We start from the raw sequence: 23,732 nt of genomic DNA, 5'->3' as shown, positions 1-23,732 counted from the left end.
TTCCCCAGTGTTTCCTTATGGGCAAGTGTTCTCCTATACTTTCCTACGGGCAACTATTCCCCTGTTCTCCAATGATTCCCTATGGGCAAGTATCCGCCAATGTGTTTCCCTATGGACAGGTATTCCCCAATGTTGCCCTATGGGCACATATTCGTCAATGTTTCTCTATGGACAAGTATTCCCCAATGTTTCCTTATAAGTAAGTATCCCCCTATGTTTTCCTGTTCTCTAATGATTCCCTATGGGCAAGTATTCCCCTATGTTTCCCTATGGACAAGCATTTTCCAGTGCTTCCCTATGGACAAGTAATTCACCTATAATGCCCTATGGGCATGTGTATTCTCCAATGTTTCCCTATGGGCAAGCGGGGTTGTCCTATGAGCAAGTACCGTCATTTGAGTATGTCCCGTGATTCCTCCCTTATGGGCTTTTATTATTAGCTTCTTCTTCTTATTATTATTATTATTATCAATGTGGTATTGGGTTGCAACTCCCATCAGCCCCAGACCGCTGCTGCTCCTGTTCTTGTTGTGTCCCTTCAAGTTGTTTCCAACTTATGGCAGCCCTGCAATGCGGTTTTTGTGGCAAGATTTATTCAGAGCGGAGGTTTGCCGCATTGACTTCCCTCTGAGGCTGAGAGAGCGTGACTTTTGCCTGAGGTTTACCCAGTGGGTTTACATGCTCAGGATTCAAATCCTGGTCTCCAGAGTCCAACGCTCAAAGCAATAACGCTATGCTGGGATGGCAAAACAAACTCCAGAGATAATCCAGTATGAGACTGCTTTAACTGCCCTGGCTCAGCGCTAGGGAAGTCTGGTTGTAAACTCTGTGGCGCCGTTTTTGTCGTGTATTAAATGGTGTGTGTACTTGTGGCTAAGGTACTGTAACTGTGGCCAAGGATAACGTCTTAACGTCTCTTCACCGAGGCTTTTCATTCAAACACAAGACGCATGGCAGTACATCCTTCGCCCAAAGGATGGGACATCATTTTCCTTTGCTAGCCTGGCCCTGCTCCAAGTAGTGCTTTAAAGATGAGGCTGGTTGATTTTTCTAGGGCAGTAGGACAGCACCAAGGAGGCTCAGGACTCAGTACAAGGTTTGAGTAGTGAAAAGCAATTCCTGATGAAAGTATCGAAAGTCCAAAACATACTGCAGAGATAATCCAATTTGAGATCCACTTAAACTGCCCTAACTCAATGCTTGGGAATCCTGGGAACTGTAGTTCTGTGAGACATGTAGCCTTCTTTGTCACAATAAACTACCATTCCCAAGATTCCCTAGCACTGAGCCAGGGCTGTTAACGTAGTCCCAGACTGGGTTATTTCTGCAGTGTGTTTTGGGCCTTATTTTGTATAGTGTGAAAGACGTGGAGCATTTTCTCTTCTCCTGCATTTCTTAGGCCAAGCTCACATATTTGGAATAACCAAGTGATAACGCTTTTCCTCAGGTGTCTTATTTCCAAACATCACTGGGATTGATGGGGAGAATCAATCATAGCATGTGAGGAGGAATGTTAAGGCAGATCTTTTCCTCTGGACATTGTGATGTATGGTGACTTTCTTTCAAACATCCACCTCCCTACTTTTTATCACGCACCAGGAAAAAATAACCACCCACTTATTTCTGCTGAAGATATTAACTAACCCCCAGCCCTCTTACAGAGCTTTGGTAGCCTTGCTAGGCCTGAATGCTTGTCTCTTGGTTATCGGAATCTGCCATTGGCAGTGAGGAAATTCAAAAGCATGCACTGTCCCCTTCAAAATGGGGTTTGGGATAGAATAGTGGCACTGAACTGTGTTCTTGTATTTCTTGTTTCAAGATGGCATCCAGGACAACAGTCACCAGGACATGCAAGGATACCAGTCTTTTGAACATTGCAACATCAAACAGGAGGAATCTGTGTATGAAAGGGCACCTATAGACCAAGATCATTCTGGCTTGCATTCAGGTACGGTTGAACATCTTGAAAATGCCTGGCCTTCACTCACCAACTGAACAGTGTGTGGTTAGCTATTGATTTGATACAAAAGTTTTGGATAGCGCTACTGATAGACCTTTTTATTTGTTTATATCATTTTGGAGGGGTTGCGGGAATAGACCTTTTTATTTGTTTGTAGCATTTTTTTGGATTGCGGGGCTAAAGGGTACTCAGCCACATTTGTTCTATTACTGGTGAAGTACACAACCTTGGGTTGAACAGGTCATGCACAGAAGGCCTGTCTGTTGTTCAGACACCATGTAGCATCTCGATAAAGAGCCATACATTGGTCCTTTGATGTGTCTTTCAATGTAGCCTAAGCCACCTAGTAAGAGTGGATGTACTTGTTTAAGTGGGAGGAGGCAAAGCGCTGCCTACTCTTTGTAGTAGATTTAGGCTTGGACCTAATCCTACTGTTACAATGAGGGCAGATGTTTGCTCCCTTCCCGGTTGTGCTCTAGATTCAGACCTTTTTATTTGTTCCTGTAGAATTCAATGGGAGAAGCAGTCTCCATTTGCAGTCTGCCCATGTCTCAGGTTCTGTGTCATGCTGTGGTTGTGGAATGATGGGATTTATAATAGGGAGAAAATGCCAGGAACTGGTAATTTGTTTAGGGCAGGAATTGGGCAAAGTGTGGCCTCTAAATGTTGTCCTATGGCAACTCTCAGTATCCCTTAGCACTGACTCTGCTGATTATAGGAGTTGCATTCTAGCAATTTTTGGAGGACCACCCAGATGCAGATCGTCCGTCATTTTCATTCTGGCTCTAGGTCCCAGTGATATCAGGCTCCTTGCAAACAGATGAGCTAACGCTCTCTTCTGCAGTATCTTACATGATTGTTGTGCTAGAGCTAGGCCACCTGGGAAATCAAGACTTAAATAGGATTCCTGTAGGGATTAAGACAGTGGTTCCTACCTTCTAGTAATGAACTGCAGGTGTTGTTTTAATTTGTGCCTTCCATATTGAGACGTCTTGTTTGTTTAAATGTGATCTGTTATGCTTGGTTGCAGAAATGAAGACAGAATTTAAACAAGAGGAATCCATGCCTGGCTACAACATGCCGTCCTCAGGTTACAATGCTCCTCCCCCTGGCTATACTGGGCCCTCTCCTAACTACAACACTCCTAACTACAATAGTTCCACGTCCGGCTACAATGCTCCTGCTTCAAGTTATAATGCACCACCTTCCAGTTATGGCACCTCAGATTCATCTCAGTCCTGGCAGCAGCAGCAGCAGCAGCAACAAGGCCGGAAGAGGCCATTTGAGGAGTCACGGGGACGAGGCTATTATGAACATAGAGAAGATAAGAGGTGCGTTTAGGCAAGTCTTTGGGGGCTGTGTTAGCTGTAGCGTGTTGCTCTTTCTCCAGAGATTATGGGGAGGACCCAGGTTTAGAAGTAAAGCCTTGGCAGGGGAATCTTAAACCCCGTGAGAAGCAGATACGTTGTGCCATTTTGCAGTCTCAGAAATACCTTTTTAACCTCTGGATTTTAGTAATTCAGAAAGGTTTCAGTGTACAGTATAGTGAACATTAGGGTTCTAATATGGCTGTTTCTTGATTGATACCTTAGCTGTAAATTCTACAATAGAGGTATTTTTATTTAACTAAAAATAATGACACTTCCATGTAATTTGATTCTGGTTACTTCCCTGTAGACCTTTACTTATCAACAGTATTAACAAGAGAAATCAGCCTGAAGAATTTAGCTAGAGATGGTTTCCAGTAGCATACTGTCTTCCATGCATTTCCTGATCCCAATTCTTTGTGAACTTATGTGCTTGCCCTTCAGCCCATATTTTAATCTCAGTGGATTTATGGATTCTACAATGTTCTCTCTTTTTCTAGGGGCCGATCTCCTCAGCCACCTGCTGAAGATGACGAAGATGATTTCGATGACACTCTGGTGGCCATTGATACGTGTGAGTTGTGGGGATCCCTCAGTTGTATCAGACCTCTTAACTTGTATTGTAGAAAGACATAATATGTCACAGCCTCTCTCATCTTGGTTTCAATTTTCTTCAAAGATCCAGCTGCTATGATGTGTTAGAAGGGTGGTAGTAGGGCCAAAGGAATGCTTGGCAAGTGACTAACCACAGCAGTAGCAACAAGTGAAAGGAGAGAAGGGAGGAATTGCAGGGTTACAGAAACATAGTTCTTCCAAACAGTTTGCCTCAAAGAACTGATCTCATTTACATACTTTTTCGTCCCATACTCTATGATTCTTGAGTTTGTATAGCTGAAAAGCTCTTCCACCTTTCTTTGACACCCCCCCCCATTGCATTTCCCTTTCAGATAATTGTGACCTACATTTCAAAGTTGCCCGTGACCGATACAGTGGCTACCCTCTGACCATAGAAGGGTTTGCTTATCTCTGGTCAGGTGCACGAGCCACATATGGGGTACGCCGTGGGAGGATCTGCTACGAAATGAAGGTAAGAGAGCGTGCCATGGAAAAACCAGCAGAAATGTAAGGGGTGTTAGTGTGAAATGTTACATACATATAATGTAGCCACTGGTGAGATGTTTGTGTTAACTGCATAGGGCCCTCGTTGTTTTTAATTCTTTTACGATTTCCTGCTACACTTTTAAATTAAATTTTATACACAAATTAGCATTAAAGAAGGCAAGTGCCAAAGAATTAAGTTAAACATTACATAATGACTTGCTTTTTCTGAAAATAGATACCGTATATTTTTATTTTGCTATTATGATAGCTAAAGTTTGTTCAGTGCCAGTTAGACTTTTTAGTTAGCTGGCATTAATTCTGTGGTGAAGCCTTGGGCTTTTTAATAAAATTATTATCCTAAGACTTTGAAGTAATTCAAAACCTCATTCAGTAAGTAAGCATTTTCTGAGCAATCTTTTAAAGCTGCCTTTGCTAAAGACTGTTTCATAGTCCCTCCTTCCTTAAGTTCCTGTTTTTGGGAGTAGAAGGCAATATATAAATACATAAAATAACAACAACAGTAGTGGAACTCATTCTGGTTACAAGATCTCTCCTGACTAGATGCCTCTCTTTTGTCCCCAGATCAATGAAGAGATCTCTGTCAAGCATCTTCCTCCCACGGAACCTGATCCTCATGTCGTGCGTATTGGCTGGTCACTGGACACATGCAGCACTCAGTTAGGTATGAGAGACTGCAGCTGATGGGTCTAGGCATAGTTCTTCACTTTTAAGTACTAATAGCCAGCTACAGTCAATTGTTTACACTAATTGGAAGAGTCCCTGTGATCAGTCCGAGAGTGGAATTTGAAACATTGTTTTTAAGAAGAGTAAAATTCACAGATGGCCAGTGCCCTCTTAAGCTGCATCCACATTGCAGAAATAATCCAGGTTGACAACATTTTAACTGCCATGCCTTAGGGCAGTGGATTTTTTGGGATTTGTAGTATGTTGTGGCACCAGAGCTCTGACAGTGAAAGCTAAACATCTCACCAAACTACAAATCTCCAAATTCCATAGCATTGAGCCATGGCAGTTAAAGCAGTGTCAAACTGCAGTATTTCTGCCGTGTGGATGCAGCCTTAGAAGAGCATTTCTACTACACCTCCATAACAGGGAGGAAGATCTGAGATGGTGCCTGAAGTTCAGTTGAGTCAAATTGTATCTAGAAGCAACATGTTACTTCTGAAAACAAGAAATCTTTTAGAATCCGACTTCTGAAAACAGGATGAGCAGGATCATGTCCAGTGCAAAGATAATCCTTAATAATGGAAGAATTCCTATTACTGGTCCAAATGGTACCAAATCCTCTTTGTTACAGGATTTGGATACATTGAAGTTAACAGCACTCTTTGGCTATAAATAGATAAAAACTCTACAAACAATGTAGATCTTAAAAAGCAACAAAGTAGCCGTGCTTTACTATGTCAATAATAAACAACAGAGGAGGAGAGAAAATTAAAATGCCAAACACCAATAATACATCTGGCACCAGGAAGCCCATAATGTAGGCACCAGGTGAGCCTCTTTGGGCAAGGCCATTCCACAACAGAACAACATCACTGAAAAGTCCCTATCTCAAGTAATCATTTACCATAATTCATTGGATGGCATCCTGAAAAATGCCTTGGTAAGTGTGAATGGAGACAATTCTTTATAGGTTTAAAAATTCAAATCAGCACTCTGAATTTGGTAGAGAAATGGACAGGCAACTGGTATTGCTGAAAAAAATACAGGGGTGTATAAGTCCAGTCAGGCTTATAGTTAGCATATCAGCTTCAGGCAATAAAATGCACTTTCTATTACTGATACCTCATGTCACTGGTTTGTTTGCCCCATTAGGTGAAGAGGCTTTTTCCTACGGCTATGGAGGCACTGGGAAGAAATCTACCAACTGCAAGTTTGAAAATTATGGTGAAACCTTTACTGAGAATGACATAATCACATGCCTTTTGGTGAGTCGGACATGTAGTATTTTGCAAGTTGCGTTTGTTTTTGTAAACAACTTGTGCATGAACAGAGTACTGGTTTTAGGGTGATACTGAGGACAGTATTGTTTGCATGGTGTCTCAGGGAAAACACCAAATCTTCAGGCACTTGCTCCACCGTTGTAATGTGTGTCCTCACTGTATTTAGCCTTAGCTAAATGACTCTCTCCATGTTCTTAGGACTTTGAGTGTGGCGATGAGATTGAGATGTCCTTCATGAAGAATGGGAAATGGCTGGGGGTAGCATACCGGCTGCGGAAGGACGTCTTGGGGGGCAAGGCACTCTTTCCTCACGTCCTGGTGAAGAACTGTGCCATTGAGTTCAACTTTGGCCAGAGGGAGGATGCTTTCTTTCCAGTCCCACCGGGGTTCACCTTCATCCAGCATCTTCCACTTTCCGAGCGTGTTCGGGGGACAATCGGACCAAAGAGCAAAACAGAATGTGAAGTAAGTGCTCCAGGAAGGGAGGCGTTGGCTGGTCAGGTGTCTAAAAGACAGGCTCTCTTGCATGGAAATGGCACATGCTAGGAGGTCTGTAGTGCTCATTCCAGGAGACTGATCACATTTATGTATGTGCCTAATTTTTGTAGGGCACTAAGGTAGTTTCCTTAGCCAGCTGAAAAGAACTTTAGAGGTGATAAATCTGAGATAGTAGGTTCTAAGTCTCCATGTGTTGGTTTATAAAACAAAATTAGAAGTAATGATCTGTACTGGCAACAGTCATCTTGCTTGAGTTTTTATTGAGTTTAGATTTATAAGGTTGTTTTGTTTAAGAGTCTCTGTTCCCTGTTCCTCCCGGACTGGAGTGGCTGTAGCCTTAGCTTTCCACCTCTGGCAGAACTTTGTATGGGTGCGAGAGTTTGAGAGCTTTGCAATCAGTTGAGTTAAACCAGTAACTATATTTATCCCTTTATTTGTAAATTTGAGGTATTGGCTCATGTCTGCTATTTTGAGTGATTAAAATGCATACACCACACGCTCAGCTGACTGTCATGTCTTTCAGATCTTGATGATGGTGGGATTACCTGCTGCTGGGAAGACCACATGGGCCATTAAGCATGCTGCAGCCAATCCACTCAAGAAATACAATATTCTGGGAACAAATGCCATCATGGACAAAATGAGGGTAAGACATATCTTTGGTGTTAGCACAAGACCAAGACAATTCAGCCTTTGTCCTGGCTCATCCTTTGTATTTTCTTTTCATGTCTGCCTCTTACCTCTTTATGTGAGAATTTTTCTCCCTCAACCAATCCATGTTCACAGGACATTGTCTTCCCTATACCTACAGTGTTGGTATTGCTGACAGATTGTAAGTGTAGACAAGGATTATATCTTTGGTACTTTTTTTGAGAGCAAGTTGGGATATAAATTAAATTAACTGGATTTTCCCATCTTACCTTTCCTTTCTGTGGGACTGCTGTAAGGTTTATACAGGAAGCATAAGCAGATCTTGAAAGCATTTGAAATGTGCTCACTAAATGTTAAGTATTGTTACCCATAACTACTGGGAGACCTTGCATCCAAGAACTCAAAAATCCCATGCCTATTTACAGTTCCTTTGCTTTTCCTTCTGCTGCGACACTGAAATATTATTGGCAAAACACTCAAATGTTGCACTTAACATCAGCCAAGCTGCAGGAAGCATTCACTTTCTTCCCACTAATATATAATCTTTGTCAAGGAGGCTTTTATATTGAGGGGTTGGGGGTATGTATCTTTTTAAGTTCCATACATCGTATGGAATTTTACATTGTTTTATTGAAATAACTTTAATTGCTTTTCAGTTTTTTATTATAAAGTTCTAAACTGTTTTTATCTGTGTGCCGCCTTGAGTCCCTTTCCAGGAGAAAAGTGGCATATAAATGAAATAAATGTTATTTATTTTCCCAGGTAATGGGGCTTCGCCGCCAACGCAACTACGCTGGCCGCTGGGACGTTCTCATCCAGCAAGCGACGCAGTGCCTGAACCGCCTGATTCAGATTGCAGCACGGAAGAAACGTAACTACATTCTGGATCAGGTACTGAGCTCTTCCTGCCTTGGAAGTTTTTCTGATTTCTTTTGAAGTTTCAGTAGCCAGGCAGCAAGCCATGAACTTCCAGAGCCCACCACCAGGCCTCTAAAATATATTCTAGTTAGTATTCTAGTTTAAAACCAGATGGCAGGTTGTCTTGTAAAATAGATACCAAGCTGTATCAACTCAGCACTTAGGTGTAAGGTTTCATGCATCTGAATATATGTTGAGGTAAGTACAGAAGAACCAGGCATATCTTCAGGAGATCGTCTTAGAAACAGTAAGTAACACAGGTAGATGACTGGTTGCTTAGTACCTTTTCACAGACATCTGGATTTTAAAATATTGGTTGAGTCCCCATCGAAGCATGTAGGGTACACATTAATGTGATGACAGTCTAGAAAACTGGCATGACTAGATGAACTATATAGCAAAACAGAATTTTGCATTGGGAAGCTTTAATTTCCCCTGTACATTTACAGTGGAAGGAATTTGAGAAGAATGTTATCTAAATGCTTCAGCAGAAAGTTACCAGTGGAGAGGCCAGGCTTCATAAAAAGGCTCCTGTGATGTGCTGAAAAAGTAAAATTATGTGGAGAGCTGCAATTTCCAAAAATATCTCAGGCTGGGTTTTTGCTTGACTGCAAAAAGAACTTTGGCGTTAAAGCAAATCAAAATAAAAGTTTCTTTTAATCTGTTTGAAGTTTTAGAATAAACACACAAACTTTTGTCTAGGTGTATCTGGTTCTCACGCATTTTGTTTCTTGCTAACATCACCAGTGTGATTTCTTCTTTAAACCTTCATTTTGGTTTGCTTGAATAATTCTTCTGGTCATCACCCCTCTTGCCTGTTGAGATCTACTCAGGCCTCAGTATAGGTAACAATTAGAGGCAAAGATGTCCCAATTTCATACATGTAATGCTCCATATGGTCTTTTAGTAGCCAGAAGATACATAAAATGCTATTAAAATTGGCTTGAGTGAGCAAAATTATTTACTCCTTTCAGCTGGAGCAATCACTAAGGCAGAAGACAGTGAGGTCTCATTCTCTTGCCCTGTTCATGAAAGTAGATCTGTAGTTGTAACTAAATGGAGGCTGTAATAGGTAGCCACCTGAGCACTGGATTCTGGAGTGAGTGGGAGGCTTGTTGGTTTTCACATCTTACATGTCAATTTCTTGGAGGCATCTCGCATCTTGGAAACAATGCAGAAACAGATGGACTGTTGGCCCAATCCAGGAGGCAGTTTTCCTTTTCTTCATTGACAAAAGAGGGTTCTGGCCATTGAATTGAGACCAGTGTTCTCTTAAATCAGCTTTCTAGACCTCATTAATACATCAGCTTGGATGAGTGCCTTCAAAAAACACATCAAAGTAGATGAATTGTGAACACTTTCCTTGTATTTATCTAAAGCTGTTTCTCCCTCAAAATGTAAATCACCCTCTTTTTGCACAAAGCTGACTCTGTTTCCTTAGTCTGGCATCCCAGGAAGGGTTTCATTTGAATTGCAAAAGCTGCAAATTACTGTGTGTGTTGCTGTTTTTATCCTGTAAAAGTGGTGAGAAATGCCTTAAAGGTAGGTTAGTTGTCAGGTGATAGCTCCCAAATTGGGTGTACAAACAGCCCCCGCTCTCCAAATATCCTTCTATATCTTTGGGTGCGCAGGGAGTCAATCTCTTACCCTGGTTTGGGGGTCCATTGCTCCATTTAGGAAGAAACGCAGACTTGACAAATAACAACCAGTTTTTTGCCTCTTCTTTGTCGCCATTGCTAGACAAATGTTTATGGATCTGCCCAGAGACGAAAAATGCGTCCTTTTGAAGGTTTCCAACGCAAGGCTATTGTAATTTGTCCCACGGACGAGGACTTAAAAGATCGAACAGTAAAGCGCACTGATGAGGAGGGGAAGGATGTGCCCGATCACGCAGTGTTAGAAATGAAAGGTAGGATCCTAGAAAAAAACCAAACACACACACAACACAAGTGATAAGGGGAAAACCCAGTGTTACTGTGTGTATAGTTTGAGGACTGAATTGAGACCAATCCTTTAGTCTTTGTAGTTCTTCCTTTTGTCTTCCTTTCACCTCCTCTGTCCCATAGTTATCACATCCTCTTCTCTACCCACCCAAAGTTGACATAAATAAGCCACCCACACCTCTTGCAAGCTGTGTTTACCACAGCAGGAGAAATATTGGGCATCCTATATCAGTTGTGTTAGTCACAAAAGCTCAGCCCACCCCACAGCTGCTGCTAAAGAAGTCTTAGAGTCAACGATAGAGGGATGAGGAGCCTGCCACCTAGCAGTTTGCTTGACATAAGGACTGCTAAATTCAGTAGGATGTACTTGGGAATAAAGATGATGCATAGTATCACAGCCTTGGGAGAAAAGGGAAGGCTTAATGCTCTTTTCCAGAGAGAACACTTTGGTTGCAACATACACCTTGCCAGTGAGCCATGCTTCCTGACCTGGAGGCAGAGGGAGGCAAAATCTCACTGGAAGTCTCTGTGTGAATCTTTCAGGAATAGGAAGGTCTTAACAGCTTGATTACCCCAAGACCTAAAAAGCCGCTCTTTAGTACAGTACTAGGAGTCTGAAATATCTTTTTGTTATTGTTGGGTTTTAGAAATTTAATAGTGTTCTCTGCTAGACAACTGGTATTAAAATATGTACATTGCCTTTGCAAACAGCCCTATGATGTAGGTTAGGCTGACAGCTCTGGATCAGGAAGCTTTTTAGCTAGGTATAGGGTCTGAACCTGGCTGTCTAGTATTGAACTTACTGCTCTCTAATGTACAGCACTGATTACTCTTTCCCCAGTTTTTGGCAAGTTAGATTAATGAGAGCAGGTTGGATGGGAAAACATTGTCTACTGTGGGTTTAGGACTGGAAGTCTGGGCTGGCATGACATGCATCTCTTCCAGTTCTCTCATGCTTATAGCAAAGGCTTCCACAATCTGGTGCCTTCAACATGTTTTGAATTACATCCCCCATAATCCCTGTAGTATAATAGGGGTTGTAGTTCAACACATCTGGGAAGCATCAGGTGGTACTGCAACACAAACTGATAAATCTATTTCAGCCTGAGGCACTGAATCCCACCCACCCCCAGCCAGCAGCATGTGGCTAAAAGGAAAGAAAGAACCTCTCACATGTACTAATGTTTGTTACTCAAGATGCCTCTTTATCTCTCTCCTTGTTCTTCCCACTCATTACTTTTTCCTCCTGTTCTCTTGCATATTTTCCTGGAGCCCTGGAAGAAAAGCCCCCCCCCTCTTTGTTCCCCACTATTTTTGCTTCCTCTTCCCTACCAACTGATGTTTTTTTTCTTCTCACATGCCAGCCAACTTTACACTGCCAGAAGCAGGCGACTTCCTCAACTCGGTCGTCTACATTGAGTTGCAACGGGATGAAGCAGAGAAGCTGGTGAGACAATACAATGATGAAGGCAAGAAGGCTGGCCCACCCCCAGAAAAGCGCTTTGACAATCGGGGTGGCGGCGGAGGTGGCGGCTTCCGTGGACGAGGTGGTGGTGGAGGTGGCGGCGGTGGCAGCTTTCAACGCTTTGATAACAGAGGCCCACCAGTTGGCAACCGTGGCGGCTTTCAGAATCGAGGAGGTGGTGGAGGAGGCCCCAGCACTGGAGGATACAGAGGAGGTGGAGGAGGAGGAGGACCAGGCGGTGGTGGCGGCGGTGGAGGACCTGGCGGTGGAGGAGGAGGTAAGGTTGTTCCATTGCAACACTGGTATTAGTATAATACCACTATGCCCATGGTGAGACTACACAATGTAGACTAGAAGTAGAAACTCTGGTTTTGGTTTTTCAATTTCATCACAAAATCTGTGGTCATGTTTCAATGATCCTATCTCAGCTTAATTAGTCATGGTGTGACTAGGAGCCTTTTGTCCTCGTTCTCGTAGTGACCACCTGAACTAGGAAATGCTAGCCAACTGGTTTGGAACAAGATCACGGCTTGATCCAAGCCTAGAAAATTTGACCTTCATAGTTTGGGTGAAAGAAAGAACTAAGGGGTTTTTGGCGATATCTGGACTAATGGCAGTGTATCAAAGGTAATGTTTGGACAAATGTGTCTCAGCATCACAAACTGAAAGAGAACTGAATGAACTGGTTCTGTTTCTGTAGAAGGCTCACAGCAGTAATAATGTATATCCAGGAAAAGTAGCTCCTGAAAATGGGAGACCCTAATTTTTGTTCAGGTTTTGCTTGCTTGTTTTTTTCTTTAAAAAAATCTTAATTATTTGTTTTACACTAACCATCTAATATTCAGTCAGAACCAAAATAATATACATTCAAAGAATACATTAAAAAAAACCTTGAAAGATACTGATGTGAAACACATTTGGCATTAGTTTGACATCTCTGCTTGTGTGATCTTCTGTCAGCCTTCAACCGCGGTGGCTACAACCAGAATCGCTGGGGAGGTGGAAACCGAGACAACAACAACAACAACCGGGGCAATTATAACCGGAACAACCAACAGCAGAGCAGCTACAGTCCAGCACGCAACCAGAACACCTATAAAAGCAACAGCAGCAACATGGCTCCCGCCCCTCCTGCACCTCCCACAAATGCTCCTCCCAGTACTTACAATCCAGGGCCACAGGTAGGGGCACTTTGGATAATGCAGAAATTTTGTTCAGGGCGGTGGAAGAGGGAGCAGTTCATATTGCCTAGAATTAGAACTGGCTGCTCTTCTCCTGTCTCCCTTTTGTCCTGCTTGTGCTATTTATTGCAAACGGTCCTTGTTCTATGCAAGTTAGGGGGTTGTGGGGTGAAAACTAACCCAAACTGCTTTGGCTTTGAATGGTTTTATGGCAATTTGGGGCAAGTCATGTGTGATGTTTCACCTGAAAAATTATTTTAAAATAGATGTTGGGAGGATGCAAAACAGGGTTTGGGGCTTGATATATATGGCCTATGGGCCACATCGCATGCGCCCTCCGTCTTAAAGCTTCTCTGTGTCTGCAAACGCAAGTAAAATCAGTCTCTAAAATAATTCATGTGTTCTCCACAGCAAAGCTACAGCCAGCCCTACAACCCTAATCCTCCACCCAGCTACAACCAAGGTGGTTATGCATCTCCTAGCTACAACTATGGGAGTGGATATAGCCAAAGCTACAGCCAGCCCCCTCCACCACCACCACCGGCCCCTGCCCCGGTCCCAGCCACACCACCGCCGACCTACAATCAGCCCAGTTACAACCAGTACCAACAGGTAGGTGAAAAGAAGCCCAATGGCTTTGAAGGGGGAGTTGCTGCATTTTTGCTATTCAGCTGGACTTAGTATTCTGGCTGTCTACTATGAAAAGGGGATGGTGTTATTATTTTGCTTATGGTTCTACTTTAAATATGTAAGGAACCCAGAGCATGAATGGAATTAAAATGAACTGCCTGCAATTTGAGAATTGCAGTGACCCCCTCTCCCCCATCTTGGCATTATTCTAAATGATGGGTGGAAATACAGATGGGTGTTTTGGGTCGGAGGGTTTCCACTGACACTTTTAAATATCATAACAAGTGCATTCCTTTTCTCCACAGTACACCCAGCAGTGGAACCAATACTACCAAAACCAGAGTCAGTGGCCCCCCTACTATGGCAGCTATGACTATGGGAGCTACACAGGCACCTCACAAGGAGGCTCTAGCGCTCAGTGATGGCTCCGTGTCATTCTTGGAAAGAGCAACTTGTTCTGCCACCACTGGCAAGTTTTTAACTTGACAGGTGGGCATTTTGAGTCTCGGGAAATCCAGGAGGGAAGTAGTCTCTCTGCCCTTCTTTCCTCTCTGTAGTTCTTGAGGGTGGCTGCATTTTTACCTGTACAGATAGAGGCATGTTTCTTTCCCTTTGTATCATACCTCATGAGGAAGTTACATGATTTCTTGTCTCTCCTTGTCAAAGAGGTTTGTTTTCCCTCCTTTTTAAATTTCTCTGATTCTGACAGGATCTGCAATGTTTAACCTCACATCTTTGTACTTTTTAGCCTAAGATTTCATCCTAGTATCAGACTTCCTGCAGTAGTTGGGGGAGGCAGCCTTGGAGCCCCTCTTAGGATTTTAACACCACCCTCTTGCACAGTTCCGCTAGTGATCATAAACTCCAGACATTTTGGAAACTCTTCCTGCGGTTTGTTGTCACCTGTCTTTGAGTTGTTTTTATCTGTCTTTTCTGCAAATAACTATTAAAAGCGGGAGGGAGAAAGAGATGGCTATCTTATGGTAATTATGGTGGGTTTTATTTTTTAAAAGATTTTTCTGTAACTTTTTATCGTGGGTCAGCAACTGTTAATATTTTCATCGAGGTAACCATTCCTTTTTGCTCAATACAGGAGAAGAGAAAATGAATGAGGGGGAAAAATAATCTTAACTGTGTAACTTTTTATACAATGTCTAAGTTTCTGTAACTTTGCACATGCTTTGTGTTGAGTTGAATTGTAACAGCTTTTTGTATTTGGAGGGGGAAAAAAGAGTGAATATTGAACTTTAAACCATTTGTCTTGTCTGTTCTTCCTCTTTTTCAAATCCTCACATTTTCATTGCAGCTTTAAAAACAAATGCATACACAAGCTACCTTCCTACCAGAGACTGCCATGTGGGTACATTCCTTTCTGGACAGGGCACAAGGCTATTTATTTGTCTTTGCCATCCATCCAAAAGCTACCTATGCCCAGCAGCTGCCAAAACCCAGAAGGAGCTGATTCTCCTTTCCAGTAGGAAGGGAAGGGAGAGGCAATTCAGACCATGAAGATCCAGCTGCTCTAGGTTTCTGGGAGAAGAAAAAGGTGGTTGCAGCCTCACACATGCACAACTAAGCTGAGATTGTTTTACTTTGTTCTGAATTACCTGCCTACTCCGTCCCAGGAGCATCTTCTAGATCTTGAGAGCTTCTGGGCAATGGAGAACATGAAACACAACATACAGAGCTATGCACATGTGTAGGATTTCAGCCCCAGTATTGCCAGATCCTCTCTGAGGCAATCCTTTCTCTCTTCAAAAGGCCTGTTTGGGTAAACAGGCCTTTACCCAGTCAATTGTTCTGTTTGTTGGAAATAAAATTGATGATGCAGAAGGTGTACCAGCTGTCTGCTCGGGATGATACATCCCACTCACAAACCTTACCTTTCTAGAGAAAGACCTAGAAACCCTATCAGTCACTTGCAGTGAAGTTTCAACGGAAGTATCTTTTTCACCTGTATGTTTTGTATCCTCCAGCAGCAGTGTTTATCTTAAAACATTTTTGTAGCATCCTTTGTTATATCAGTGATAAGGGTTTTGCAGAGAAAATCAGTTACAAACAGCAGATCTCATGAAAACAGCCTAAAAACGATAACCTGTTAAAACACCTTGATAACCAACGTTTTTGCCTGGGACTGAACTCTTGGTTGAACATCTTTTGAGGACAGCACTGAACATAGCTAGGGTGCCAGTCCCAAGAAATGTCTCCAATATAGAGCCAGCTTACAATTCAGTAGTTGTCCTCACAACCTGGGCAGTACTTAACAGGCCCAGGAAACATTTATCCTTACTTCAGGTCTCCTGCAGAAATAGAAGGTATGAACCTTTAAAGCACAGTGGAATGACTACTACACTAATGGGTAACCTGGAAAAATGGGACATCTGGTCACCCTGTTGATATGCCCTCTTTCTCCCAATAATGGGACTTGGGGTGGCTAGGAACATTTTAAACAATACAGGTTAGGAATGCTACAAAAGTTCTATGAAAGTGTAAAAATATTTCTCAGATGCTGGCGAAATGTCAGGAATTGACTCTTCTAGAACATGGCCACGTAGTCTGAAAAACCCACAAAAAACTGGATGCTGGCCATGAAAGCCTTCGACTTCACATTGTAAAATATACAATTAATCCTATATTAAGACAATTAAAAACAGTGCCTTAAAACAATAAGAAATAGGAAAACATTTCTTATTGGGACCCTTCAGTTCTAGACTGCTTTCATAGAATCATAGAGTTGGAAGAGACCACTAGGGCCATCCAGTCCAACCCCCTGCCATGCAGGAAATCCAAATCAAAGCATCCCTGACAGATGGCCATCCAGCCTCTGTTTAAAGACCTCCAAGGAAGGAGACTCTATCACCCTCCGAGGGAGTGCATTCCATTGTCGAACAGCCCTAACTGTCAGGAAGTTCCTCCTAATGTTCAGGTGGAATCTCTTTTCCTGCAGCTTGCATCCATTGTTCCGGGTCCTGTTCTCTGGAGCAGCAGAAAACAAGCTTGCTCCCTCCTCAATATGGCATCCCTTCAAATATTTAAACAGGGTGATCATATCACCTCTTAACCTTCTTTTCTCCAGGCTAAACATCCCCAGCTCCCTAAGTCGTTCCTCATAGGGCATGGTTTCCAGACCTTTCACCATTTTTGTCGCCCTCCTTTGGACACGCTCCAGTTTCTCAATGTCCTTTCTGAATTGTGGCGCCCAGAACTGGACACAATATTCCAGGTGGGGCCTGACCAGAGCAGAATATAGTGGCACTATTACTTCTCTTGATCTAGACACTATACTTCTATTGATGCAGCCTAAAATAGCATTGGCCTTTTTAGCTGCCGCATCACACTGTTCACTCATGTTCAACTTGTGGTCTACTTGGACTCCTAGATCCCTTTCACACGTAGTTTCATTCAGCCAGGTGTCACCCATCCTATATCTGTGCATTTTATTTTTCCACCCTAAGTGCAATACCTTACATTTCTCCGTGTTGAATTTCATTTTGTTAGCTTTGGCCCAGCTTTCTAGTCTATTCAGGTCATTTTGAATCTTTATCCTGTCCTCTGGGGTATTAGCTATTCCCCCTAATTTGGTATCATCTGCAGATTTGATAAGTATGCTTCCAATTCTGTCATCCAGGTCATTGATAAAGATGTTGAATAGCACTGGGCCCAGGACAGAGCCCTGTGGGACCCCACTGGTCACTTTTCTCCATCTCAATCTGCATCCTCTTCCCTTACAAAGGGGCTGCCTTCCTCTAAAGCAGTGGTCCCCAAACTGCTCTTTAAGGGACTTTGGACTCCAGCTCCCAGAATCCCAGACTCTTGGCCAACATGGCTGGGGCTTCTGGGAGCTGAAGTCCAAAATCTCTTATTAAAGGGCACAGTTTGGGGACCACTGCTTTAAAAGAAACGACCCCGTGATCGTGATGAATCGATCTGCCTCCTTTACTGCATCCACACTGCAGAAGTAATCCGGTTTGAGGCTGCCTGAAGGGCCATGACTCAATGCTATGGAATCCTGGGGAATGTAGGTTCTTTCTGCAGTGTGCATAATACTGTAATATCTTTCCGGAACCAATATGCCTTGGCACCAGGACTCCAGGAGTGGAGGGACCTCTTTTCCTGGTGCACCACAAGAACCGGAAGTTCCTTGATCCTGTTGGAGTCCGCTCACGCAGACCCAAGCGGGATGGAAGCAGGAAGGGAAGGCCCTCTCCAGCCCCCGGCCCCCGGTGAGTGCCCCCCTTCTGCCTCCGTTTCCCCCTTTTGGCTGGAGGCAATGAGTGTTACATCCAAATGGGTCCCCCACCCTCTCTTTGGGAACCACCATTACTTGCCTGGCTATCCCTTGTTATTTATCCCCAGGAGGAGAAAAAGGCTAGTGTGCAACGTTTCTAAGGTGGAATACCCTCAAGGCACCAAGGTCTTGTCTGATCATGGAAACTAAACAGGGCCAGCCCAGGTTAGCACTTGGAGGGGAGACCGCCAACGTGCTGTAGGATATATTTCAGAGGAAGGAACTGACAAAAGCCACCACTGAGTAGAACCAAATCTATTTGTTTTAACATGTAGTGATGCTCTGTACTGTATGCATGTTTTAATGTCCAGGACAGGTTTGTGTTTTAAGTTTAATAAACATGAATAATAATAATAGTGACCTATATACTGTATTAAAACAACCCACATCTAAAATTCATCATTTAAAATGCTTAGGCAAGAGTTGTTTTAATATGGTAGAAGTCTGTTGTTGTTGTTATTATTATTATTATTATAATTAATTAATTAATTAATTAAACTTAAAACACAAACCCTGCAGGGTTGGAAAGGTTTGTTTGTTGCATGTCAAGCATTGTTAAGAGATGGACAGGCTTACAGCCCTGATAAAGGAACGTGCATTTAAACACTGGAATGAAGATTGGGAGTTAATACAATGAATGGAAACAAGTTGTAAATGCTTTATAAGACACTTCATGAAAGAAAAATATGTACAAGAGAAATTATGATACCGGACGTGAAAATTAGATTTAACGACAGTTTAATGAAGGGCTGTAGGGGGGAGATAATGTGATTAATGTTAACAATTATGAAATATGAATATTATAATGAAACTGCAATAAACATTATATGTTAAATAATAAGAGTTTTCTGCCTGTTGTGGAGGTTGTTCAAATCAAAGATCTGTGGGGCAGAGGGACCTTTACTAATGTTCCAGATTAACATGGCTCTGATTCTAGCCCTTGATGACACATGATAGTTATCTAAATAACAGTATTAGGAATTTTCCTGTCTTTCTAGGTGTTAACTCCCTGAAGAACGTAGAACAAGGGAAATTGGATCAACCTCCTGCCGCAGAGAGGCAGGGGAGATGTCTTCTGGACAAAACGGAGACTGTAAACTCAGCAGAAGAGACAATGGAAATCCCAGCTACCAAAGACTGCTCTCCAAACAGCGGTGGAGATCCGGATGGGTCTTTGCAGATGTCCCATATGGATGGAAATACATCTGTTATATCAGACTTGGGGACCACTAACAGTTCTCCATTTCATCAGCCTCAGTGTGAAGAAGAAATGTTGGTAGGCTCTGATCCACATCAATGTCACACGAGTGGGAATGGAGGATCTAAAACACCACATTGTTGGGGAGAACTCTTAGAGAATCCAAGTTCAGATCTTCCCATTGACCAGCGCATGTCCACAAATGGATCCCTTAAGCTAAGGACTGAAGCCCTAGCTTCTAAAAACAAGAGTGGGGCCAACAAACCATCTCAGGTGGGTAATGGGATATCAGGACATATGGTTGTCCAAGATGGCAGCCTCACTGAGGAGGAGACCTCCAGTGCTCAACATGCCCACTGGGGTAGTATAAAGGAAGAGTCTGTTGGCTGCAAATCACTGTCTTCTGAATCAACTGAGGAGGATGACCCCGCTCTCCTAGCCATGTTCCGTGCCGTGGCCAACAGCCGCCTGGCTGTCCGGAGCCAACAAAAAGATGAACCAGATTTCACGCCCACGCAGAAGTTGGCCATCTTACGGGAGCTGTACCATGCCAAGCCCTTGGTGTTCCTGGAGCGCTTCCGAACAGCTTTGCATGAAGAACACTTGCCTTGCTTCCACCATCTCTCTGGCAGTTACGAGGCTGATTTCTACTGCGCTGAAGTGCGCAGGGCTGGCCTGGGCAAAACGCGACGTACTCGGGTGCGGAACAAGCGCTATGCAGCTCTACAGCAGCTTATTAGAGGTATGGAGGCTGACGTCTCGGGCTGCATTCTCTGTCCTAGGAGGGGACTGGGAATCTGGAACTATATACACCAGTAGATGATAGCTTCCTTCTGTTTAAGGAAGGGGTAACTTAATGATAAAACAATGCATTCCTCCATGCTTTTGTTCAGGATGGCCCACCATATTCCATGGAACTCACTCCCTAGTTAGCAAGCTTACAAGTGCGACCAAAAGAGAATGAACTACAAAGGAGGCAGTCATTGGCTACAGCTTCCTCATTGCCATGAGCCTTACAGGGTGGCAGGGTCGAGAGGATGGGAGTTGCAATCCGAACGTATCTTGAAAGGACTAGGTTGGGCTGAGGAAGGCTAGTCTAGGTTTTTGCAGGATTGAAAGCTCAGGGACAGGCTAGCTAGGGGAAGATGGATGTCACAACTCCTGTTTGCGTGGGAACGATGGTGTCCAATAAACAGAAACTCAATGAACAAATAATCTTCAGCGTTCCTCTGTCCTTAATCAAATATGGATAGACATTTGCCCATGTGTGTTAGCATTGATATTTCTCTGCTTTGGTCACCAATTGAACAGGCTTTCTCGCTTCCTACAGCCAAATACCCTACATTTTGGTAGCCTTTTGCCTTGTTTTTCTGAGTTCTGACCATCTCTCTCTGCTCTTTTCAGGTGGGGAATACTTTAGCGATGAACAGATGCGTTCTCGGGATCCACTCCTTTATGAACAGTACATTGGGCAGTACCTGAGTGATGAAGAGATGCAGGCACTGGGCAGCAGCAAGCTGGAGGCTTCCTGCTCTCTCTCAGGTGTCCTCCTGGACTCCTATCAGGAGCAGGTCATCCAGCGGCGTCTGCAGATTCAACAGGAACAAGAAGAGGCATGTGAGGAGGAAGAAGAAGAGGAAGATACGGACGATGAGGACAAGGAAGGTTAGCCGAGAGAGGAATGGTTGGGGTGATGGCAGAAAGATTAGGAGTCTCTTCTCTTGGATCCATGACTTTATAGGGGAAGTTGGGTGATCTATTCTGAAACAGGATGCAATTCCAGGTGTCCCCAAGACTTAGAATCTTATAGTTGGAAGGGACTACAACCCTCCCACATAAAGGACTACACAATTATTTGGTGCGAGACACATGTTACTGCTATAACATAAGCTTTATTGAGAACTTTCCAGCCTTTTAATTTATGTTACCCAGCACCTCCTCACAGCCAATGGTGAAAATGAGGACTGAAACAATCCTACCCAGAATTGTCCCTGGCCAGTAATCCCATAACCCATGGCAAGCTAAATGGGGTCTCAGGTTGTGGTGTACCCTTCCAAGGTGAGGCCTCTGGAAAATAGACTCTCAAAGGCTGTGTTGTCCAGAAGCAAACAAACGAAATCAAAGTGTGCAAGTGTGACCCAATGTCTCATCCCATACCTATGAGAGCTGTGCAAGCTGGTTAGTAACAGAGGAAAATTTTCTTCCTCGATCTATTCTCAGCTTTCATATCTTTTCCCAGACTCTCCTAGGCTTATGTAATAAAGTATCTCACAAAGTCAGTCACACAAATTAACCCTCTCACTGTCACTAGACAACTGTTCATGTTTGGGCATGATGCTAACAGGGATTTCAGGACCCATGTGCCCAGTGCCAGATATTAAAACTCATTATGTCATTGTGGTGTAACTGGCAGATTAGGTCTGTGGTTTCCAGTTTCTGCTCAGTTTTGAAGCTCAACAGGTGTCTTCAAGCTTTACGTCACATGCTTGTTGCGAGCATCAGTGTGAGGGAGAACCACACACAGCACCCCAATATCTGTTAAGAAAAAGAGTTAATAGAAAAGGCAGCCTATCTGCCCTCATTCAGTGACTTCTGTGTTGTGATTCTGTAGACAGGGCCTCTGACCCTAATGGGGATGAATGGGTCCCTGACCAAGGAGAGAAAGCATTTCTGCGGGAGGAGTTCACCAGCCGTATGTACCAGCGTTTCCTTGATGGCAAGGACAGGGACTTCGACTACAGGTGAGGTGGGGAAGAAATTGAGTTGGGGCTTTGGTTGCCAAGGCTATTTGGCGCCTGCATGCACTTATAATGCTCAGTCAGGATTTCCACATTGCAGGCCCAAACCTCCCCAAATCCAAACAAATCATCTCTTTCATCTCCATCTCTGAGAAGCACTCATGCTAAATTTTTGGCTTGTGAGGTTTGAACCGGAAATCACAATTTAAAGCAAACTTCTATCCATTCCTTAAAGCAAATCAGATTGTGCAGGCTTTTTCAACAAGCTAGAATTTGTTCTGAATGATAATTCCTCATTGTTCAAAACCACAAATGGGGAATTGGGGACAATGAAGATGAACAGTGAGGAATCCATTCCCATTCTTGTGGGAAGAAAAATAGGGAATGCAGATTCTCTTACAACTGGAAAGGCTCCAGAACCCACCCACCTGCAAGATCCTAGAGTTGGAAAAGATCACAGAGGCCATCTAGTATATCCCCCCTACTATTCAGTTAAAACAGTCATGAAAGATAGACCCCTAACCTCTGTTTAAAAACCACTAAAGAAGGAGAGTCATATACTGTAATGTATATCCCTTTCATCTCCTCTCCACTTTTCCACAGTGAGGTAGATGAGAATCCAGATTTTGATAACCTGGACATTGTATCACGAGATGAGGAGGAGCGCTACTTCGATGGAGAGGACCCAGAAGATGCTGACTCTATGGAAGCAGAGTAGACGTGTCTGAGATCTTGGCCCCAAGACAGAGGTAAAGGCTCTCAAATCAAATGTGGAGATAGAGGACACATGGTTGACTTCTGCCCTGTTGTGTGACTTTTCCCCTGCCAAATTGGGCGTCAACCAGATGTGGGTTGCAAAAGCAGGTTTGAGTTGAAGTGCTGCTGAGATCTGAGCTGCGACATCCGCACTTCAAGATATCTGCACAGCCCTTCCCAGCTGCTCTCCTGTTGCTAAAAAGAAGGTGACTGAGAAAGGGAACATATACCTTCAGGACTGGACAATTACAATGTGGATCTGAAGTACAAGTCTCACCTTCTCATCTGCAGTGACTCACCTTTGGACCCTTTCAATCCTAAGATTTGATTTTGTCCTTACACCTGCAAGTTCCCATTGAGTTGTCTGACTTGTTTGTCTGTGTAGGCATGAAGCTAGCATCTAGGTGGGATGTTTCTCTTAACTAAAAAACCAAAAAATCACCTCTATTTCTCAGTGGTGGGTTGTGTTTCTCATTATAAGATGAGGTTTAAGCAGTTGGAGGCTAAAAATAAATGATCTTTTATCTTTGTATTATCTTTATATACATTTTTTGCATCACTAAGATTTTGTTCAAAGCAAGAAGGAACTCTGCTCCAACTGGAAGCTGGCTGTTTCTCCAATTGCCTTGCACCTGTTTCCAATTAACCAAGGCTAGTTAACGATACTATACATTAGGAAAAAATGAATCAAGTGAGTTTAAGTTCAAGCTTCTTATTTCTGGAATTAAGAGTAGAGTAAGGTGAGATGTTTATATTGAATGACTGGCCATGTACTTGTCTTCAGCCTTTAGTAAATTAGTAGAGGCAGAGAGGGTATGGGTGAGAGTGGGGAAAACACTCTTGTGGTTTTCTTGTTTACCCTTGGGAAGGAAGATCATGGGCCATAGATGGGCCAAGAGTTAAACATTTACTGTTCTGTTTTGAAAGTATGGGTGTGTCTTTGTTTTGAACAGATGTTTCAAAGCCTTTTATCATATCCAGTTAGTTCAGAAAGCCCTCTGGGCATTGGAGAGGACTCTCAGAGCTGTTCTGGTCTACCCTTTCAGGGCACAGGGGTGTCATTAGAGTCTG

At 43.3% G+C, this 23,732-nt stretch overlaps 2 protein-coding genes across 5 annotated transcripts in view; both read left to right on the top strand.

The window, feature by feature from the left end:
• LOC121917601 (heterogeneous nuclear ribonucleoprotein U-like protein 1) overlaps positions 1 to 14,936 on the top strand; it is a 15,691-nt gene extending 755 nt beyond the window's left edge. The window contains exons 2-15 of the mRNA XM_042443691.1: positions 1,820 to 1,948; positions 2,991 to 3,291; positions 3,828 to 3,901; positions 4,275 to 4,414; positions 5,011 to 5,110; positions 6,268 to 6,380; positions 6,594 to 6,860; positions 7,417 to 7,539; positions 8,307 to 8,435; positions 10,203 to 10,371; positions 11,770 to 12,147; positions 12,831 to 13,051; positions 13,463 to 13,663; positions 13,987 to 14,936. Of these exons, the coding sequence (XP_042299625.1) occupies positions 1,820 to 1,948; positions 2,991 to 3,291; positions 3,828 to 3,901; positions 4,275 to 4,414; positions 5,011 to 5,110; positions 6,268 to 6,380; positions 6,594 to 6,860; positions 7,417 to 7,539; positions 8,307 to 8,435; positions 10,203 to 10,371; positions 11,770 to 12,147; positions 12,831 to 13,051; positions 13,463 to 13,663; positions 13,987 to 14,103 (2,462 nt within the window). The 3' untranslated portion in view covers positions 14,104 to 14,936. The remainder of the gene's footprint in view (positions 1 to 1,819; positions 1,949 to 2,990; positions 3,292 to 3,827; positions 3,902 to 4,274; positions 4,415 to 5,010; positions 5,111 to 6,267; positions 6,381 to 6,593; positions 6,861 to 7,416; positions 7,540 to 8,306; positions 8,436 to 10,202; positions 10,372 to 11,769; positions 12,148 to 12,830; positions 13,052 to 13,462; positions 13,664 to 13,986) is intronic.
• Positions 14,937 to 17,805: 2,869 nt separating this feature from the next.
• Positions 17,806 to 23,194, top strand: LOC121917599 (coiled-coil domain-containing protein 97-like). Of its 4 annotated transcripts, none has more exons than XM_042443687.1 (5): positions 17,806 to 17,904; positions 18,968 to 19,909; positions 20,572 to 20,832; positions 21,779 to 21,908; positions 22,509 to 23,194. In XM_042443687.1, the coding sequence occupies exons 1-5, from the start codon at positions 17,862 to 17,864 to the stop codon at positions 22,621 to 22,623; spliced, it is 1,491 nt and encodes a 496-aa protein (XP_042299621.1). In that variant the 5' UTR covers positions 17,806 to 17,861; the 3' UTR covers positions 22,624 to 23,194. The 4 variants fall into 4 exon arrangements, with proteins under 4 accessions (XP_042299621.1, XP_042299624.1, XP_042299622.1 ...); XM_042443690.1 differs by having other exon boundaries at positions 17,827 to 17,897; XM_042443688.1 differs by lacking the exon at positions 17,806 to 17,904 and adding an exon at positions 17,990 to 18,134.
• The last annotated feature ends 538 nt before the right edge of the window (positions 23,195 to 23,732 follow it).

This window comes from Sceloporus undulatus, unplaced genomic scaffold (genome assembly GCF_019175285.1).
Source record: "Sceloporus undulatus isolate JIND9_A2432 ecotype Alabama unplaced genomic scaffold, SceUnd_v1.1 scaffold_24, whole genome shotgun sequence".
Taxonomy (NCBI): domain Eukaryota; kingdom Metazoa; phylum Chordata; class Lepidosauria; order Squamata; family Phrynosomatidae; genus Sceloporus; species Sceloporus undulatus.
This window is presented reverse-complemented; position numbering and strand designations above follow the sequence as displayed.

Excerpts from the sequence above, each read along its gene's own strand:
- LOC121917599 (XM_042443687.1), top strand. The coding sequence starts at position 17,862 with ATGGAAGCAGGAAGGGAAGGCCCTCTCCAGCCCCCGGCCCCCG. Across the intron at positions 20,833-21,778 it reads GGACGATGAGGACAAGGAAG|ACAGGGCCTCTGACCCTAAT; the intron begins GTTAGCCGAGAG and ends GTGATTCTGTAG. Across the intron at positions 21,909-22,508 it reads GACAGGGACTTCGACTACAG|TGAGGTAGATGAGAATCCAG; the intron begins GTGAGGTGGGGA and ends ACTTTTCCACAG.